The 22858-nt window shown below is 42.8% G+C and overlaps 1 protein-coding gene across 6 annotated transcripts in view; it reads right to left on the minus strand.

Moving 5' to 3' along the window:
* Positions 1 to 22858, minus strand: part of ST3GAL6 (ST3 beta-galactoside alpha-2,3-sialyltransferase 6) — a 168946-nt gene that overhangs the window by 52796 nt on the left and 93292 nt on the right. For all 6 annotated transcript variants that reach the window (XM_073668151.1, XM_073668141.1, XM_073668152.1 and 3 more), the window contains 2 exons: positions 15788 to 15853; positions 562 to 662 (listed from right to left, as the gene is read on the minus strand). In XM_073668151.1, coding sequence (XP_073524252.1) covers positions 562 to 662; positions 15788 to 15853 — 167 coding nt within the window. The remainder of the gene's footprint in view (positions 1 to 561; positions 663 to 15787; positions 15854 to 22858) is intronic.

Raw genomic sequence — 22858 nt, forward strand, 5'->3', positions numbered from 1 at the left:
TATACCCACCATAATGGTACTCCGATGAAGAGCAGTCTGTGATTGGAGTTAATAGCAGAGAGTGATTTTACTGTATAATGCAATACTGTGGTATTGCAGTATATAGTAGAGGTGATCGGATAATTGCAGATTCAATATAAAGGGAAAACAAAATACACATAAAAAAATATAACAATTAAAACCACCCTCTTTTTTCCCCACTACCAATAAAAAAAATAATCCTATTTGGTAAAATGCACTCATAAAAGCCCAATATCTGAGCTGATTTCTCCTAGGAATCCCAGTCTGCACAGACATGCCAGTATAACATGTGGTGGGAAGTTAGACTAACTGGGCTCCCAACATAGAGCTCCAAATATAAGCATAATCAGAAAAATACTGTCTTAAAAAAAAAATCAACGACTTAATACAGTCTAGGAACACGGACAAGTAAGGTAAATCACATTATCATGTTTCTAAGGGACATATGCCCATGTCACTTACTGGCCAAGACTATAATGTACTTTAAACGGTAGTGAAAAAAAAAATATATATATATATTACTCAGAAATGAAAACTTACCTCCTCTCCGGGTTCCATACGGGAGATCTACTTTGTTGCTGCCAAAAATTGCGGACTGTTTCCTGTAGTTTTCACATAGAAAAGGCTCAATCTCCGACATGCTGTGAACGAAAGAATATGTTAGTAAAAGGCGGACGGCTCTGCGGGCAACAAGAACACATTTACAGCACCGATTTCACTTGCTCCTGGTAAATATAGCACCATTTTCTTGCAAATAACATGATATTTCTAGCAGCTTTTAGAAGACACTAGGTGAGTATTCCAGCTCCCAGCACACCAGACAGCCCCAGGGGCGACCCTTTACAATAACCTAATTGTTAACTGATCCTGCTCACAAGCAGGGATTGTTCAGAGCAGAGAGCCCCTTAAAGGGCTTGTCCTCTTTCAGAAAATCTTCGACCTCAGCTGCAGTTAGAAATGAAATGTAAGCACTGTTTACTCACTGTCCCCCGGTCCAGCAACGAGTCTCTTGTTTCAGGAAACTACACATGTACATAGGGTCGGGGTGTGACTATCTTTTGCACTGAAGCATCTAATGTGCCTGTGCAAGTGTCATCGTGAAGGGAGGAACATCTTAGTGTGATCGGTAGATCAGATGTTATCAGCTGTGTATAGAGGTGTTACCGTCATATTACAGTGACAGGTAGCGCCTCTATACACATGCCTCTGATGATAAAAAAAACTCCTGTAAATTATTCCTGAAAAGGCTTTTTCACACGTAGCATTTTTGTTCATCTTTTTTTCCCCATATTTTTTGGGGGGGGTACTGAAAAACGACAAAAAAAAAAAAATTTCAAAAGATTTTTAAAATCTCATTCACAAAAGTACAATTATTTTCCCTGGCATTTTTTTGAGCTGTGGTGCATTTTTTTTTTTTAACCTGCAGCATGTCGATTCTTTCAGTGTATTTGCTGCATTTCTTTTTACCATTCAAGTGAATGTCTAAAAAAGGCATGAAAAACTAATATAATGGATGCAGCCATTTTTTCTTGCCAGCACTCTGGGTTTTTCATGAGGAAACAAATGCTGAAAAAAAAATTAGCACTATGTGAAAATACCCAAAGGGCAGGAAGTAGGACCAACATCTGCAAGGAGTTTGTAAGTTATCCCCGTGTTTGCGTGGGTTTCCTCCAGGCTCTCTGGTTTCCTCCCACACTCCAAAGACATACTGATCGGGAATGTAGATTGTGATCCCCAATGGGGACAGTGCCCATAATGTCTGTAAAGCGCTGTGGAATTAATGGCGCTATATAAGGGAGTAAAATAAATAAATAAATAAAAATAAATTAAAATGTCCCGATGTCCATTGTAAATATTCCAAGATTACAATTTTGTTGTTTGTTTTTTTTAAATAAACATTGTGACGTGAAAAATAATGAAAATAAAGCTGCCAAAAATACATGCAACACAAAGTCTGGATTTAAACAATAAGTCATTTTCTGATGAAAGCTTAGCCTTAATAATTAGTGATTGACCCAATTCCAGCCTAGCTCAAGCATGACCTCAAATTAGTCTCAAGAATAAGCTGTATAATGTGGAGTTCATCGTGGTTTCAATGGTTAGGCAACTGGCAGCACTAGGTGACAGCCGAACAGTAAGCATCTAGCGATGGGCGGTCGTCCACTGAGCTATCAGTACTGGATCACTCAGAGCACATATGCCGCCATTGTTCTTGGCAGAGCGAGTCCTATTTACACAGGGTGATGCCCCGTTGAGAATGATTATCTTTTGTGGTGAGCAAAAGATCATTTCTCTCGATGAGCGAGCATTTTGCTCATTCGTCCGGTGATCGGCTGCCTGTTTACACTGAAAAAGATTATCGTGAAATGAGCGCTCTCAAGAGAACTCCTTCCCACTAACCTTTCACGGTAAGTCCACCACCAAAGCTGGACAGCTGGCAAGAGGTGATAAAACATACACTCCGCCCTGTTCTCAACAAAGCAAAGATATTTCTCCTCCAGAACTTGAGCGGTTTCTTCTGATGCAATTTTTAAAGCCTGGGATCTGCGACCATTATCTTTTTTTTCCTAGCTACTTTTATACTAAAAGCCGTAGTTCTGCAATCTTGAACATTTCATGAGCTTACAGAGGCCTCTAGGTCCGGTGGAAAACCTCTTGAGACTTTTCTTACATCTCTGTACGTTAAACAGTCTGACCTCAGATGGTATTTGATGGGACGCCTACTTATCTTAAGTGGTGAAATTTTTGCCATTAAGGGTGAAATAACTGCATCTCATAAAGTGCATGAAGTAAAGACAATTAAATAAGAGTCAAACAATGGGCTTCATCACCGCTGATTCACAAGTTTTCTCTAGTAATTTGCTGCTACTTTTTAGTGGCTTATGATTGGTCAATGTCATACAGGGGAAGAAGTACACGCCCCCAGAGAAGAATCTCAGGTAAAGCCCCCTTGGACTTAACATAAATTATAACCTAAACTTTACAAGCTAATATCTCCGCAATGGAAATGGGAAATGAAAAAAGAAAAACAATGCTTTTCTCAGCTCTGCAGCCACTAGTCCATGATGTGACCAGTTTAATAAACTTAAACTGGTTAAAGATCCTCTTTAAAGAACAGGTAAAACAAACTATTATATGACATGAATAATTTAGAAAATACACAGAAAGTTTAATATTCCTATTATTTTACAGAATCTGAGATATTTCTAATTAAAGTATCCTAACGTGGCTGAGAAAAGAAGCATGACATTATATTACTGGGACAGATCAACAAATACCCACAGTAACATGATGGGGGTTATACTTAGACTCACTGATTGTGTTTGTTGTCAGTGGACCTCTCTCCAAGGCTCAATCACAAGCACGTGAGGAGTAATCATCATCTTATGCCTCAGACAAAAGGCTCCAATGTGTGGAATACAGGAACATACGCCACCCGCAGCCAAAGGTATACCATGTGGTATACCATGTGGTACACTGTACAGGATGGTATGAAGACATGTGTCAGCTGGAAAAAGACCAAAAATCATATTCATGGCCTTTTTTCAGACAATAGGGACATATAAATATGTTTGCTGTATGTGGTAGGAATTAAGCACTCGTGAACCAGGAGGATCAGTATGAATGGTCTTAAGGGTCCATTCACAAAAGGTGAAGTGCTGCAGTGTTTCTATAAGAGGAAAGGATACCTAATAAAAATTAGTGTAGATTAAACAAAATTTATATTAATTATGCGAGTCCACCTGGCTATATTGTGTATGTAGTAAAGGACTAGAGTCAGGGCGTAACAATAGTGGGTGCAGGGTTTGCCTTGTCCCTTTGGCAGATATGAGAAGACAAATATTCTGAAGACCTGTGGGAGTTGGGAGCTCTGTTGGTGCTTTTGAATTGGAGCCACAGACTACTGCTTATTATATCTGTGAATGTTTCATATTTAAAGAGCTTAAATAATGAAAAAGGCAACCAAAAATCCTAACATGGCCAGATGTGCCTGGTATTTCAGTTCAGCCCTATTGAAGTGAATGGAGCAGAGCTGCAATACCACGCACAATCCATAGTCCGGGGAGATGCTGTTTCTGAAAGAGAACAGTCATGGATGGTAAGCGAATTGCAAACTATGTCCTATGAGGAATGGTTAGAGGATTTGGGAATGTTTAGCTTGCAAAAAAGTAGGCTAAGAGGAGACTTAATAGCCGTCTACAAATATCTGAAGGGCTGTCACAGTGTAGAGGGATCAGCTTTATTCTCATTTGTAAATGGAAACACGAGAAGCAATGGGATGAAACTGAAAGGGAGAAGATACAGATTAGATATCAGAAAAAACTTTTTGTCAGTGAGGGTGATCAATGAGGGGAACAGGCGGCCACGAGAGGTGGTGAGTTCTCCTTCAATGGAAGTCTTCAAACAGAGGCTGGACAGACGATATCTGTCTGAAATGGTTTAGTGACTCCAGCATTGAGCAGGGGGTTGGACACGATGACCCTGGAGGTCCCCTCCAACTCTAACACTGAATTCTAGGATTTCTATAATCATGATTCTAAGTTTTTCTAACCCCGGATAGCCCATGTTTGGGTGCTGCAGGATCCCTGCCAAGCAGCGTTGATTCAGCACTGTAAGTCTGTGGGAGTTTACTGCACCAGGGGCCAGGCATATCATTGGTGCAATCTGTGCAGCTGCACAGGGGCCACTTCAGCAGCAGGTAATATTGTATGATAAGCCATTGGACTGCAAAGAGCCCATATATTATTCTCGCACAGGGGACCGCTTCTGATAACCGTGTCCATGTGTGCAGGAGCGGACACAGACAGAACATCAAACACTAAACCGTATGGAAATCAGAAAATGATGCAAATTTTATGATGTAGTTGTTGAGGATTTTACCCTCTGCAATAAGCACAGTGAAATCTGCAATAAAACCATGAATTAATCTACATGCAATACATGCAGATGGAGCTGAAGATTCCTGGCAAAATGATACATTTTCTGTCCGTAAAAGAGCACAGATCGACTATATGAAAGTTGATCGGAGCTGGTTTATGTGGGCAGGTACAAGCTGTATGGGGACAGAAAACCTATTAATACAATTGGCCTGTCCCAATGAGGCATGCATGTTGTGAGCAGCCAATGATTCCTCTGCACGCATAAATGATCAAATCCCCTGACTAACGAGTGCTATATTCACCAATTATCAGCCAGCATAAATACCTGAAATGTATGTTCACATGTTGTAAACTTGCTGCGGATTTTGTTGCAAAAAGTTCTACAACGGTCCCTTACATCTTAAACAAGAAATTGCTGTAATGTGAGAGGTTAACCCATGTTCTAATTTTGCATTTTTAGTATGTTACCACTGTTGAAAAAAATGTGGACGGAGGTGCCTCATAAATATTTAGTTATTATATCACTATCTTGCATTTGCTTTTTTTAGATCCTAACCACAGAAATTGCTTCTTCTAATTTTTGCATTCACTTCAAATTTTGGCTTGATCAAATAGCGAAGTGTGAGTGAGGCTTACTTACAGCAGAAACTTCATAATATATATATACATATACAGGGAGAGAGAGAAAAAAAAAGAAGAAGATAGTATCACATGGACAGATCAGCCAGGATGTTCACTGAAGCTCGTCACCTCTCAGTGGGGTATTCCCAGAAGATATGCCATAAAGGTTTAACAAATTAGATTTTTTTGCATGAGTAATATTGTGGTCACATGAAATATACTCATACAAAAGGATTATATTGCAGGTGACATAATGAGATTTATATACTTCGATCTATCAGAGCCTTAGCATTACCATTGAGCAGGCTGCCCAGGCTTTATCATTTTTGTGTCACCGTATGTAGAATTAATCTGGTGTCCAGCGACAGAAGAAAAAGTAAAAATGTAATCAGATCTATCGATTGCTTATTAAGGCATCTTCCATACATATTCCACACATCTCCATTTACCAGAACTCTCATACCTCAAGGTAACCGGTAATTTCAGGTGGCAATCTTTACTCATTCATTTTCATACCCTGTTATGCTATTTACAACCTTCTTCTAGTCTCAGACTTTTCTCATCTTGCTGTGTAGTAATAACACATGTATACGAGTTGGGTGTCCAGGATACGGCTGCCTTCACTAGGTTTCATGTATCAGCATAGTTTTATCCTTCACAACTACAAGAGATCCGCCTTCCCTGATAGCGGAAGAAAAAGAGCATCCAACCCTCATACTTTCCCTGCTGATCTTTTTACTGAAAGAAGGGAGGTAGATAGCAGATGAACTATTAAAGCACCACTCCAGCGAGTTTTTTTTGTCTAAGCGCAGGAGTGGTGCCACTACCGTAAGGTCCCTGACCCTAGCCTTATGCTTACCAGCTGCCATCAGCATCTGTTCCCAACGCCAGCTTGTGACCGCAACTTCTGACTGACCGAGAGTCAGAGGTAACAGTCACAAGCTCTCAGTGTAAGGCTATGAGAGTCTCGCTCTGACTCTCTCAGACTAACATCAAGTTTTAACTTTCGGATCGCCCAGCAAACACTGGAGTGATCCGGCAGGTCGCAATCTGCTGGAGACCGACTGGAGCGGCGCCAGGAACAAATGAAGATGGCGGCTGGTACGTAGTATAAGACAGAGAGCAGGGAAATTAGTGTAGTAGCAGCACTCCAGAGCTGCAATAAAAAAAAAACTATGAAGTGGTGCTTTAAGTCAAAAGCAATAGCAGAGCCAGCTATATGAAAGAGTTGCACAGACTCCACAGCAGTAAAATGAATAAATATTTAGAAAATGTTAATTTGGCATTTAAAGAGGAACTTTCATCTGATTTTTTTTTCATAAACCTTCTCTAATTGGTGATGCTCCACGGATTTAGAAACAGTTTTTTTTCCTTCTGTGTCCCTCTGTCCCAAAGCTATGATCCCAGGGTAAAAAGGTGAAAATTTTCCCTCCAGCCAGCTGGAAGAGTACCACCGCACAACTTCTCTGTGGGCATGGCCGTATTTGATTGGTCAGTGACAAAGAAGAAAAAGCAAACGCTCACAGAGAAGTTCTGCGGTATTCGCCCAGTTGGTGAAGGGAATATTTGCACGTTTTTAGGGAGCATAGCTTTGGAAGGGAAGGACACAGAAGCAAAAAACAAAAAACTTCCAGAATCAGAGGAGCAGCATCGATTGGGTGAGCTACTCAGTCTGAATGAAAAAAAAAACAGTGAAAGGTCCTCTTTAACAAGAAAGTGAAGAAAAACAAGAATCTGAAAACAAATGTGTCCATATCATTTATCGCATCTTTTAATGACTATTATTTTAGAATTCATTAACTACACACAAAACATAAGAAAAAAAATTCACAACACAATGTTACCACACAAACTGGTAGAGAAACTGTAACGGCACGCACAGCTTACAAGAACAATCACACAAGAGAACCGGATACCGTGTAAAGCTAAATAGGACACCTCACTGTGTCTGATAGGAAGGAGCCTGACAGACCTGCAGTTACAACATAGAACATGGTGAGAACATTACAAAAGGTACATATACAAGCTGAGCAATGACTGCAAACTCTGTCAGGCAATGAACAATAAGGCTTGGCAACAAACCATCCTGCGTTTCATAACACTAGGCCATAATACGATCTATTGTTATGGTTTCAAAACTTGAGTTTAAAGCTACTTAGTAACTTGCATCACAATTTTTTTTTTGTCAGGATGACCAAAAATGGGCCAGATTTTCCTGACTTTAGGAGGTTGAAACAAGTTAAAACATATTTGCACCCCATAACAGAATTCCTCGCAAGCGCTCATCATTAGAATAGCGTTCTAAAGGAAAGCGGCTGCCCAAACTAAACTGCTTTATCAATAGACACCTCAGGCAGTCCCAACCTGAACAAATGCCTATTTCCAAAATGATAAGTGTATCACACTAGCACAGCACAGATTTATGATGCATTTTCTTCTTCTTCACATCCTCTAACTCCCTATATGCCATTACCACTATTGTCCATGGCATCTAGGGGTTATTGATGCCGACACTGCCATGTAATCACTGCTCTGTCCGTGGCATATAGGGGTTATTGATGCCAGCACTGCCATGTAATCACTGCTCTGTCCATGGCATATAGGGGTTATTGATGCCAGCACTGCCATGTAATCACTGCTCTGTCCATGGCATCTAGGGGTTATTGATGCCGACACTGCCATGTAATCACTGCTCTGTCCATGGCATATAGGGGTTATTGATGCCAGCACTGCCATGTAATCACTGCTCTGTCCATGGCATATAGGGGTTATTGATGCCAGCACTGCCATGTAATCACTGCTCTGTCCATGGCATATAGGGGTTATTGATGCCGGCACTGCCATGTAATCACTGCTATCTCTCTCCGTCTCTCTATATATATGTAGACTAGCTATTGAACCCGTTCTACGCCTGGGTAGTGAGCATTTTTATTGGTATGCTTCTGTCACCATTTTTTTGAAGACATACTGTCTGCAAATTCACATTTAGTGTCTTCAACAAAATGGCGCCGAAGATCGTGGTATGCACACACACCGACTCGGATGGCATTTTATTGAGGACACAGTCAGCGCGCACTGACTCCAGCGCCACACTGCGCAGGCGCGCCCATCTCAGCTTTGGACAAAAGGACACGTCCAGCGTTGTATATAAGATATTAAAATGCTTTGATGAGGCTTACTCCATTCAATGAATGCATATTGCTCCTCCTAGTCCTTTGGCAATCCATCAATCCAGCTTGTGAGGCATCAAGCAATACTAATCTAAGGAAATAACAGGTTTCCAATCCAGTGGTGTCGCGCATCGAGTCTGAATGACAGTCATAGATACTGAGAAAGGTATAAACTCGAAACAATAGAAACCTATGGCATGAAAATCCTCAAGATCTGCTGCTGGCAGCTCTCCCTGCAATTGCCTCTCCACGTGGGTACTATGGGTAAGGATCACTTACCGGGGTATGAAGCTTTTCTCTGTGGTTACATATGTTGGCTGGTAATCCTTTCTCTATACCAGTGTTATGCTGCTACGACACTATCATTATTTGTTGCACGCTGGCACTTTATTTGGTTGTGTTGCTCTGCTGAGTTGGCAGATAGGATGTAGTAGTGACACAGACATTATTCAGATGATAAATGGCATTGTACACTTGTAGTTTATGTCCCAGATATGCATCTTCCCCACCCATGTAAGTGGGTAGGCGTCTCCTTTCGGTACCTGATTTATGCTAGCCACCTTGTCTGTATTTTTATCTTTTAATTGTATGCCATGATGAATTGTTTCAATAAAGTTTTTTTCATTTTTGATTACAGAGTAGTTTACGCCATGAATTTTCCTTTTTGTGTTTAATATTAAAGGAGCGTCCAGAATACTTGTTGGGGTCTATATACCATAAGGCGTAGGGCCCTGATATTACAATACTGATTATGTTCTCTGTTCTATGTATATTGTTTTCACACTAACAGCTCGGCAATACATTGCTTTGATCGTGAAACCAGTTTTACCGTCATTTTATTAACGTGTCTTAGGCTATGTGCCCACGTTGCATAAATGAAGCAGAGAATTTCTGCTTCATTTCTGCAAGTCCTCTCCCGGAAAAACGCATGCGGAATTCCGCACGCGTTTATCGCGCGTTTTCCACATGCGGAATTGCCTTGCGTTTTTTATGCATTGGACAAAGGCAATTCCGCTTGCGGAAACGCAAAATTAATTGACATGCTGCGGATTTTTGAACGCAGCATAAACGCTGCGGAAAAATCCGCAGCATGTGCATAGAACTTGCGGAATCCCATTGGGGACCATGGGGTGCGGATTATCTAGCGTTTTACAAGCGTTTCTGCTGCGGAAATTCCGCATCAAAAACGCTTGAAAAACGCTACGTGGGCACACAGCCTTAGAAGCCGTTTGTCAACACAACTCTAGGCGTCATGTTGTCATTGCTACTGTGAGCAGCCTGTGTGGCCTAAACGTGCTACCATGGCAGCAGCATCGTGGACTTGTCTCCCATTGAGCACAACTGGGATGTCATTGATCGACAATAGCAAAGGGAGCTGCCAGCAGCGGATCTTGATGATTTGTGGCCCAAGTGCAGTCAGCGTTGCAGAACATTCCTCAGATTACCAATAACCTCAAGGTCAATAGCTAAGAAGTGTACGTGCCAGGAGTAGTGTTGAGCATTCCGATACTGAAATATCGGGTATCGACCGATATTCGCGGTATCGGAGTTCCGATACTTTTAGAATATCGAATACCGGAATCGGAAGTTCCCATAATGCCTGCGCTCTGCAGTGTCTCTGAAGGATGACAAGCTGGATGGCTAAGAATAATGTAGAATGTATTACATGAAAAGCCGGCAATTCAGCAGCGGCATACACCGGTACCCGACAATTTAGAATAGAAGGAATAGAGAATCACACATAGATTAGATAGATAGAAACATGTCAGTCACATATATATGAAGTACAGTGACAGTGTTGCTTACTGTACTTGTCATTTAGTCTTAAAAAAAAAAATTGGCGTGGGGTTCCCCATAATTTTAGTCTCTAGTGGAGGTTAAGCAGACGGCTGGGGCAGATGTTTGAAGCCTGGGAAGGGGGTAATATCCACGGAGCTTTCCAGGCTACTAATATCAGCCCCCAGCTGAATACCTTGCCTTTACTAGCTATTAAAATGGGAGACCCAAAAAAAAATGACGTGGGGTCCCCCCTATTTTAATAGCTAGCAAAGGCTAGGCAGACAGCTGGGGGCTGATATTAATAGCCCAGGAAGGGTGCCATGAATATTGGCCCCCTCCCAGGCTAGAAACACCAGCCGTCAGCCGCCCCAGAAATGGCGCATCCATACATTCACGCCCCCATTGAAGAAGCATATGGCGAAACGGCGTCGCCGGGGTAGATTCCTTCAAATACCTCTACAGTGTTTATCCTGTTATTAATAGTCCACATGTAAGTACTAATTTTCAGCTCATGCCCATGGCTAATGATTTAATGCATATAGCTCTCTATTATAACTTGACCAGGTGCTGTTTGTCTCTCACACATTGGGTAATTATATTTACAAGTATAGTTAACCTTCTTAAATACAGTAAAAAGTTTCTCTCATGCACTTGCACTTTATGTTTAGATTAGAGTAGAGTGGATCTTATTATTTACAGCACTTTATGGCCACAGGGGGAGTGCAATATAGGCACCATGGATTTGTAGGCATGTCTGTATTATGTACTGTGGCATGAAATTGTAATCAGTATTGAGGTTGTATTGTTGGAATCTGAAGGCACCTGTTTCTTATCTCAAGAAAATTGTTTTAAAAAAAACTTTTTGGAATAAAAACTATTGATTTTAAAGAACTGGCATTTAACCTTCCTTTAAGCCGTGCCTATGTAGCCCGAGCTTTGTGTGATAAATACCCTATTGGGAGGTGTAATTTTTTGACCGTTTGATATATAGTAATCTTTCTAAAGATCGGGTTCTACATTGGTTTTGTTGTAAACAGACCCTTTAATCATTCATCGACAGTTCATCCCTAAAACGCTGAATCAATTATTCCAGTTTCCATTTCCTCCAAAACACAGATTACCAGGAATTGAAGAAAATAAGCTAACATAGCAATCACCAGGGAAAGAAAGACAATGACTTGTAAAACCACGTAATCATGCACACTAACTCAATTCTGTAAAACATAAAAACCTTATTGTTGTAATACAAAATAAAAACATTTCCTGCCAAATACCAATTTGAAGGACTCAGAATATACAGTATATAGTTTTTAATAGGCTTACTCTAGCAGATGTTGGCAATTTTCACATTGATCTGGTAAGCCCCCTGTTTTTATTCACTCCTATTCATCATGGCATTTAATGTGACGCAGAAAGCCGATCGCTATCTGCCATAGTGATGTGAACACAATAGTGACGTCACATTAATCTTGCAACTGGCCTTCAGACAGTAAATGGGTATGAAGTCTTAACTGACAATAGGTCATGACACTTGGGTATAAACAAGCGCCATTAGGGAGTGCAGAGTCAGCCTGTGATGTGGAGACGGGTGAGAAGCTGGAAGGGTTAAATACTGAAGTTTATTCTTTTTTTTTTTTTTTTTGTAAGGCCACAGGAATAGTAATACATGACTATAGATGTGGCAAGTGTTTGTTGTGTAAAGATCCCACCTTATGAGGTGGTCTGGTTTAGAAAACCTATTTTCATAATACCCTAGTGATTTAAGTTCACGACATTTGTCTATTACTCAAAAACCAGCAACAAGGAGCGGCCTTCACTCTAGAGGAGCAATGACGATTTTAATGGAAACTGTGTCATTCCTAATGTCACCTGAAGTGGCGCTGTAGGAGTCAACACTAACACCAAGAATCAGCACAGATTTGAGCTTGTTTCTAATTCTCAGTAATGGAACTCCCGTAATCTACTATATAATCGGCTTATCCCGTCTGTCTGTCCGTCCAGGAAATCCCGCGTCGCTGATTGATCCGGCAGCGGCCAATCAGCGACGCGGGATTTCAGAACAAGATGGCAGCCGTTAGCGGCTCATCTGCCGCACGGAGGTCAGCGGCGATGCAGCCGGTCATCTCCTGGCTGCTCGCAGCAGAAGGCGGCGCCGCTCCCCGGTCCTCCCTTCACACTTGCCGTCAGGAGATCAGCGGCCCTAGCCGCTGATCTCCCGACGGTAGCCGCATGGAGGTCAGCGGCGATGTAGCCGGGAGATGACCGGAAGTACCCGCACAGGCAGCGCCGCTCTCTGGTCCTCACTAACACAGTTCACTGATTGGTCGCGGCCACGACCAATCAGCGATATTGGCGTGAAGTTTAAAACACCGCTTTTCTGATTGGTCACGGCCAGCCGACTGTGACTGATCAGCGACTGGCGCAGCCCGGCCGTGAATTGGCCCCGGATTAGAAACACGCAGGCCACCGTCGGGAGATGACCGGTGCTAGCCGGTCATCTCCCGGCTGCTTGCAGCAGAAGTACCCCGACCGGCGGCCTCGCTCCTCCCTTCACACTTGCCGTCGGGAGATCAACGGCCTTAGCCGCTGATCTCCCGACTGTAGCTGCATGGAGGTCAGCGGCGATGCAGCCGGGAGATGACTGGCCCGCACAGGCAGCGCCGCTCCCCGGTCCTCACTAACACGGTTCGCTGATTGGTTGTGTCCTCCACCAATCAGCGATTTTGGCGCCAAATTTAAACACGCTCTCCGGCCAATTGGCGCTCGGTCGGCTGCATACATATTCTAGAATACCAGATGCATTAGAATCGGGCCACCATCTAATAAGGGATTGTTCCAACAGAAGGGGATTGTCTGAAGTGGACATGCCTTTTAATAAAATCAAGAATAAAACTTTTAACCTTTTAATTCAAGAAAATGGCTTCCGTTGTTGTAATACATGGCGATTAGAAGCAAGTTCCAAGAGAGCAAATACAGAATTGCCTTTTTTTACCTGCATTGACGGTTGGCCCAGGATAATGACATTGATGATCTAACCCAGGATCCTTAGGATAGGTCATCAATATCAGATCGTTGGGGGCAGACTTTTGACACGGTAGCGACTGCAGAGAACGGCAACTCAGCTCCTATTCTGATCAGGTCATGAGTATCACTAGGCCGGACAACCTCTTAAAAAGTGTCTACAAAAATCAATGGCTATGGTGTATTTCCCACAAGCAATGTATAGAAAAGGCATAGTATAAGAGAAGAGCGTGCAGCTGTACACACTGTATGTAAGCCAATACTACAATAAGCACAGCTAAGCCAAGTCATGGTCGAGATACAGATGGACAAAACATGCTGGGACTTCAAATCGCACAAATGCTGGAGAGTAGTGTTGAGCGAGTATGTTCTATTAACCCTTTCGCTGAGTATGCTCAGGCCGAGCTCCGAGTAGTTACAGCTGCTCAGTGATAAGGTTGAATCGCTCCGTGTGCATGATTTGCGACTGTTTGACAGTTTTATTACATGGGAGGAATGTCTATTTCTTACACATTCCTCACATGTAATAAAGAGGTCAAACAGTTGCAAATCATGCACACGGAGCGATTCAAACATAACACCGAGCACCTGTAAATACTCGGAGCTTGGCCCGAGCATACTCGGACAGAACATACTCGCTCAACCCTACTAGAGAGATCAGAGCTGTGGAGTTGGTAAGCCAAACTTCCGACTGAAGACTCCTCAATTTCCCTGACTCCACAGCCCTGCCTCACTACTGAGCATGTACATAAAGTGCAGCCCTGCCTCACTACTGAGCATGTACATAAAGTGCAGAGCTGCCTCACTACTGAGCATGTACATAAAGTGCAGCCCTGCCTCACTACTGAGCATGTACATAAAGTGCAGCCCTGCCTCACTACTGAGCATGTATATAAAGTGCAGCGCTGCCTCACTACTGAGCATGTGCATAAAGTGCAGCGCTGCCTCACTACTGAGCATGTGCATAAAGTGCAGCGCTGCCTCACTACTGAGCATGTGCATAAAGTGCAGCACTGCCTCACTACTGAGCATGTGCATAAAGTGCAGCACTGCCTCACTACTGAGCATGTGCATAAAGTGCAGCACTGCCTCACTACTGAGCATGTGCATAAAGTGCAGCACTGCCTCACTACTGAGCATGTGCATAAAGTGCAGCACTGCCTCACTACTGAGCATGTGCATAAAGTGCAGCACTGCCTCACTACTGAGCATGTGCATAAAGTGCAGCACTGCCTCACTACTGAGCATGTGCATAAAGTGCAGCACTGCCTCACTACTGAGCATGTGCATAAAGTGCAGCGCTGCCTCACTACTGAGCATGTGCATAAAGTGCAGCGCTGCCTCATAACTGAGCATGTGCATAAAGTGCAGCACTGCCTCACTACTGAGCATGTGCATAAAGTGCAGCACTGCCTCACTACTGAGCATGTGCATAAAGTGCAGCACTGCCTCACTACTGAGCATGTGCATAAAGTGCAGCACTGCCTCACTACTGAGCATGTGCATAAAGTGCAGCACTGCCTCACTACTGAGCATGTGCATAAAGTGCAGCACTGCCTCACTACTGAGCATATACATAAAGTGCAGCTATCTCACTACTGAGCATGTATATAACGTGCAGCACTGCCACACTACTGAGCATGTGCATAAAGTGCAGCACTGCCTCACTACTGAGCATGTGCATAAAGTGCAGCACTGCCTCACTACTGAGTATGTGCATAAAGTGCAGCACTGCCTCACTACTGAGCATGTGCATAAAGTGCAGCACTGCCTCACTACTGAGCATGTGCATAAAGTGCAGCGCTGCCTCACTACTGAGCATGTATATAAAGTGCAGCCCTGCCACACTACTGAGCATGTGCATAAAGTGCAGCCCTGCCTCACTACTGAGCATGTATATAAAGTGCAGCACTGCCTCACTACTGAGCATGTGCATAAAGTGCAGCACTGCCTCACTACTGAGCATGTACATAAAGTGCAGCACTGCCTCACTACTGAGCATATACATAAAGTGCAGCACAGATTCATCTTAACTAAAAGACGAGATCCTTCGAACAGAACAGACATTTATAGGACATTTCATAACTTTCCCAAATTCTTATGAAAACATTTACAGCACATCGTGCATTGTACTACTGAACCCAATTCATTATATATTTTAGGAGTCGGTCCATTTTATACTGACTCCACAGTCCTGGGAGAGACACAGATTTCCGACATCCAATCTAGGGGATACAGGATTTATATAAGTGGTGAAATAGAAAATGACTATGGATCTATACAATGATCACTTACTTCAAGAGGATGTGAAAGTTTTCATTGTAACACGACTTTAATTCTTTGATTGGGTCTGTGGGTAACCTGCAAAAGAAAGAGACACGTTTTAACACATGAATAAGTCTAAACCGATGTCAGCACATAATGGTAAATGTGTACCAATCTAGAACGACTTCTAACATTTGTCCATATGATTTGATGAACAAGACACAAGTCAATTCTGCACTGCTATTTCTATTACTAATTATAATCTCAGAATGACTATGAACACCAAGTGAAAACCATCACCCAAATTTGACACATTTTAAAGAGGTTGTCCAGCAAAACAAATGTTTTCTATTGGGAATTAAATGTAACATATTTTAACTCTTAACTGATAAACTTTATCAACAAATTTCCCAATGTTCTTCATTCAGCCCTTCCAATTCTAATTAGGCTTTGGGACAGAGCAGAGCTTCTGTACCCCCCAGACCTGTCAGTGACATGCTTGCAGGGGGCTGGCTGAATGCTCGGTTCAATAAGTGAGCCTTTACTATTTATACATTGTCAGATTAAAGGGCTGGTTTAGCTATTGAAATGAGCAGTCAGACACTCTCCTGTGATCACATATATTTAAATATTTAAAACCAATTAGTTTATTAAAAAATTCATTAAAGCAAAAAAGAAAAAGAAAAAAAAAGCAATTCCCGGGAATATGCCCAGTCTGTCTTAAGTAGGGCAAGATAAAGGAGCAAGACAACATTCTGTAATAGATGGGAGGGACCACCATGGAGAAGTATTGGAATCCAGACTTCAGGAGGAGAGCAGAGCATTGGTGCATGTGTTATCAATAAGGTATAAGTGAAAATTAAACTATATTATGCAGATGGGTCTAAGATGCAAGTCAGGTCTCACCGTGATGCTGAAACCTCCAAGAACTGGCCATAGAACGGAGTAAAAATGTGCGACAACGGCAGAAGAAAACAGTAGGTTACGATAAGTGGGAGACGGTATTCAGCAGCAGATCCAGGGGAAATATTTAAAACCAATTAATTTATTAACAAATTAATTAAAAAGGCCAAAAAAGAGAAATTCCCATGAATATGCCCAGCCTAAAGTAGGCTACGATAGTGGAGCAAGACAATATTCTGTAGCAGATGGGAGGGATCACCACTATAACAGTACCAGGGACTCCACACAAACAGGTTACTCCTTTACATCATTTTTATTTTGTTTCCTAGACATTGATCTGACTGCTATAGATGCATAGGCCGCGATTCATAAAGACTGGCATTCTGTACAACGGTCTTAATGATGGGTGCACTGGTGTAAGAGGTGTGTGCCCATTAATGAAAGGGGTACATCTTTCAACAGCCAAGCACCAGAGTAAGAAATATAATAAAGTCAGAGACTGGAATACACTTTGTGGTTAAATTATGATTAATTTGTCACCCATGCTCCGCAATGTCCTTCCTGGATTAGCTCACTTAGATCAACCCACTTTAGTTGGAGAAGCTGGCAGGGTGAGGACAAAAGTAGCAAAGTTTCTGAGCAACTACAATTTGTACAAAATGTTTGCAACATTTTACAAAATAGTTTTACAAACACTAAAAGACTGACATCACTTCCAAACAGAATCCTGGTCTGAAGAGGTGCATACTAAGAGTAGCCATCTCCATATATAACTAACAAAGTTGCACGCTGTATTTTGTTTTTAACGCTAAAGCATGAAAACATGATAGATTTGAAATTGCATTTTTGCTCTAGAAAATAGAGAAAAATTAAGATACTTGGCACATAATTTGGCCAATTCATACATGCCCAGCAGTCAACGACAAAGCGATCTTCCTTGCTGGGGACCTAACCTAATGTGTTTCCTCCCCTGGGCTGATACAGAATACAGAGTGCAACTTTGTTAGTTACATATGGAGATGGCTACTCTTAGTATGCACCTGTTTAGACCAGTTTGGAAGTGACGGTCAGTCTTTTAGTGTTTATATGCAGAGGCCCTTTGACTGAGCACTCCACTCATCAGCTCGTGGTGGTTTTAATTACAGCAGGATCCTAGCTACCCATAGAAATATAGGTTACCAGCCCAGGAGAGGAAACACATTAGGTTAGGTCCCCAGCAAGGAAGATCTCCTAGTCGTTGGCATGCATGAATTGGCCAAATTATGCGCTAAATATCATAATTTTTTCCTATTTTCTAGAGCAGTAATGCAATGAGGTTGAATGAGGATGAGCTGCAATAACAAAAACACAGGCTAGGCCTTTTCTTCTAATCCTTGAAAACCGCTATTTCATCACAGAAACATTTTCCTTGGTGGAAGTTGTTTAAAAAGATTTATATTCAGCCCCAGTGAATCTGTTGTCACAATGTAGAATGCAAAGGAAATATAAACAGAAGTCGAACCGCTTGTGAAGAGGTGACCCGCAATAATAATATGGTCAGTGCTCTTCAGCGGTGTTTTGGGAATGTGTACAAAGTAGTGAAAGATCAAGTAGGTGAAAGCCCTGTCCAAATAAACTTAGGCCCCATACTGTGTCCATACAGATTAGACTAGTCAGCTGAACCTGGAGATATTAATGTATTCTGCATACAGGCTAAGGTGCATGGAGGTCTCCCAACTCTCCCTTGACAAATAATGTTGGAGGAGAAAAGAATCCAGCATGTCTGATTTCGGGAAGCCGATCCTTTTATTCTCCGCAAGATAAGCCACCACCAGAGGAGTATGGCAGCGGCTCACTTGTAGCAATGCTCGGCAGAGCGAGCTCTCTAATATATGGAGTTGGCTGTTGAACATTTGGCCAAACCATTATTTGGCCAACAGCTATCTACTATGTATGGGGCTCCTTACAGTCTAAATAGATTGGGGATGAAGATATAAAATTGGAAAATAATATAAATTAGTTGGCACTAAAGAAATTCATATGATGGATTACTGAATAATTGAGTTTTTAAGGATTAACACAAGAATTGAGAATGGTAATCAATGAGTTATTGGCAACTAGGGGAAAGAAAGGTAGAGCTAATCGAACATAAAAATGACCATGACTAGGCATAGAAGGTGGAGAAGAGGGTCTAAGGACAGAACTTTGAGGTAAAGGGAGGAGAAAGGTTAGATGTGGTATACAAAGTGGAGCACACATACTCAAAAACCAGGACAGACTGGAGTCTATAGAAATTGACCGTGTCAAAGCCCAAAAAACAGACCTTTATTTTTGAACCAACCGTGTGTCTCTTGACCCTCGTAAGGCAGTTGAGCTTGGGTCAGTGAGGAAATAGTGGTACTTGGACCATACATCTTATCCGCATCCTAAAAAATCATGAGCGAGAGAGACAGGGAGCAAGTAATCGAGAAGCCCATTGGCAACTAGACATTTGCCATGTATACAACCAGGCCATGGATGTACAAGTGTCAGATTAGTCACCTTGTTGAAGATCTGTGCTGCAGGGTAAAGAAATGTTAATGTGTGCTGAAGACACACAGATAGAACAGAAGATTTAAGCCCCTGTCTTACATAGCGAGATCGCTAGCGAGATCACTGATGTGTCACGGTTTTGGTGACGCAACAGCGACCTCACCAGCGATGTCGCTATGTGTGACACTTTGCAGCGATCAGACCCCTGCTGTGAGGTCGCTGATCACTGCAGAATGTCCTGGACCATTTTTTGGTCTTTGCCCTCCCGCTGGTCAGCACACATCGCTGTGTGTGACCAGCGAAAGGCTGGTAACCATGATAAACAGTGGGTTACTAGGGGCACACGCGCACTTAGTAACCCGCTGTTTATCATGGTTACGAGCCTGCTAAAGTGAGTGGTAACCTCCCGCTCACCGTAGCAGAGTGGTAACCATGATAAACAGCGGGTTACTAGGTGCGCGTGTGCCACTGGTAACCCGATGTTTATCATGGTTACCAGCCTGCTCCTGCTTCAGCAGGCTCGTAACCAGGAGCAGGACATCGTGGAAAGATTCTTTCCACGATGTCGCTGCTCTCCTGATCGCTGGTGAGCCTGCCTGTTTGACAGGCATAGCGATGCAGCAACGATCCCTGACAGGTCGTATCGTTGTCGGGATCGCTGTAGCGTCGCTAAGTGTGACGGGGCCTTTAGTCATATTCAGGAATCACTGATGTGGGTTCATTAAGTTTGTGGCTTTTAGTCTCCATTGTCACATCTGTGCTGTGAGGGGAGTTGTTCAGTGGAGAGAAATTTGCAGAATTAATAGGGAGCAGTATAGTAGGATTAGTCTGTGTGGCCACGATGCGTTTTTCAAGTGTTTACGCTGCGGAATTTCCGCAGTGTAAACGCTTGGTAAACCTTCCCCCATGGTCTCCAATGCAATTACGCACTTTCAATGCCCATGCTGCGTATTTTTCCGCAGCGTTTATGCTGCGCTCAAAAATAAGCAGCATGTCCATTACTTTTGCGGACACGCAGCGTAATCGCCGCCAATGACTTGCATTAGAACGCGCCAATTCCGTAAGACTGCATCTGTACTTGCGCAATTGGCGCGTTCTAACGTGCGGATGGTACCCAAGTCTGGAGGAGAGGAGACTCTCATCCAGACCTGGGTACCATAGAATCTGTAAAAAAAAAAAAAAGAATTTAAAATAAAAAATAAAAGTTTATACTCACCTTCCGATGTCCTCCCGGTGTTTTGTCCACGCCGTCCGGTCTCTTGCGAAGGACCTGCCATGACGTCACCGAGTCATGTGACCCATCACATGACTCAATGACGTCACCGCAGGTCTTTCACACCACCGCGAGCATTGCAAGAGACCGGACGCAGCAGAGATGACACCGGGAAGACACCGGAAGGTGATTATAATCTTTTTTTTTTATTTTTTACCATTCTTATTCTTTTTTTTAACTATTACTTGTCAAGCACTTTTCCAAGTGATGCTCAAAATCGCTTGGAAAACTGCTTGAAAAAACGCATGTATAAACGCTTCTCTGGCAGAAAAAAAAGTATGTAAATCTGCATGCGTTTATTTCTGCCAGAGAGAGGCAAAAACGCTCTGCATCAAATCTGCTACATGGCCACATAGCCTTAGTGGGAAGCAGAATTAGTGGACTGCTGTGAATCCGTTCTTTGGAGACACTGTATTAATGGGAAACCAGTGCTACAAGGTTAATGAGATTGTAAACGATGTAAACGCATCGTGGGCACACAGCCTAAGAATCTGCACTGTGTGGTCACAGAACGGGACTGCCAAGAATCACGGCAGAAAAGAGGACATCCAGTTCAGTTTCACCTGCTGCCCTGAGTCGATATACAAGTGTGAGTGACGTAGCCAATTAGCTTTGGCTCACGTAGAATAATATCACGCCAGCACCGGGAGACCTGCAACGACACTGCTGTCGGTGGTGAATATGTTTTTCTTTATTTTACACTGGGGAATACAGAGAAGGAGATGTCCAAGTAATAGAAAACCCCTTTAAGGTAGTCTCACACCTGCATCCCTTTAAACATGCCAGCTCAACTTGACCAAGCTGGCATGTGTCCTCAATGGGAGGAGGAGAATCAGCTGCTCAAGGAGATCTCCCTTGAGAACAAAGGATTGGACATGTTGAAATCACACATGCCCAACCTGTCATATTAAAAACCAGAACAAGTCCACCCCACACTTCAGATAGTCATCAGCTTCCACTGAAATGGGTGGGTTTGGTCATTCTTCAATGAATATAGTGATCTTTACATTGAGGGTAAATACATCCTCAGAAGTTGTGGTGGCGGCTCCAGCTAAAACTGGATGTAAAGAAATCAAACAACTCAGGCTACGTCCAGGTTCCGATTGACCTAGTGGGGAATCGGTGGATCCCCCGGTGGACCCGGCCCCCCAACCTGTACAGGAGCTGCACAGATTAGTTACATCAGTGACCGGTGTTGAGGACCTTCTCTGATCACTGCATCTTGCTGTTTACCATGGAGCTGAGGGCCCTTACAACAGCCAACCTGGGCCCCCTTCTCCCATTATGGAGAAAGCAGGGCACCAACAGCAGTGATCGGCTGTTTTCTCCCTGGCATCAATCTGGAAAGGGGCAAAGCCTGTTCAGCGCAGCAGCGGTAGAAAGAAAACATACACTACCCCATCGCTGTGTACACTACCCCTTAAGGACCTCATTGCATTTTGCTTGCAGTCTCCAGCTCTTTATTAATAGTGGGAACTGTATTAAAGGGGCTGTCTGATAAACTACATTTATCACCTACTCACAGGTCCAGCTGCCGAGAGCAATGATAAATATACATCACTGGGGTCACATCTAGTGTAAGTGCATGGATACACAACTAATATTGCGCACCTGTCGCCTCTCCTGGCACAAATATTTACTAAAATACGCATATTTCCCATTAAATAACAATCCTGGAACATCTTTTCTTAGAACTCTGTGTTGTGCAGTCCCTCGGTTATTCCTCCTGGAAATGTATAAATAAATGGACAACTAGTGTATCCTTATACAATTTGGCCCTGTCAGCACTGCTTGGACAGTGTCCGTCTATGTAGCCCCCTCTTAATGCATTTCTACAAGGAATAACAGTAGAATGGCACACAGCTCTAAAAAAAAAATTTACTAAAACAAACATATTAGGTCAGCCAACGGGTCCTCATTAGGCTGTGTGCCCACAATGCATTTTTTAAGCGTTTCCTCAGCGGCAAAAACGCTGCAGAAACGCTTAAAAAGCGCATAGTAGAAGGCCTGCCATGTTCCCCAATGATAATCCGCGTGTGCTGTGCACATAGAATCATAGAATGGTAGAGTTGGAAGGGACCTCCAGGGTCATCTGGTCCAACCCCCTGCTCAAAGCAGGATTCACTAGATCATCTCAGACAGATGTCTGTCCAGCCTCTGTTTGAAGACGTCCATTGAAGGAGAACTCACCACCTCTCGTGGCAGCCTGTTCCACTCATTAATCACCCTAACTGTCAAAAAGTTTTTTCTAATATCTAATCTGTGTCTCCTCCCATTTAGTTTCATCCCATTGCTTCTAGTCTTTCCTTGTGCAAATGAGAATAAAGATGATCCTTCTACAATGTGACAGCCCTTGACATATTTGTAGACAGCTATTAAGTCTCCTCTCAGTCTTCTTTTTTGCAAGCTAAACA

Source organism: Phyllobates terribilis, unplaced genomic scaffold (genome assembly GCF_046119375.1).
Source record: "Phyllobates terribilis strain yellow unplaced genomic scaffold, ASM4611937v1 Scaffold_2__4_contigs__length_985480577, whole genome shotgun sequence".
NCBI classification, from domain to species: Eukaryota; Metazoa; Chordata; class Amphibia; order Anura; family Dendrobatidae; genus Phyllobates; species Phyllobates terribilis.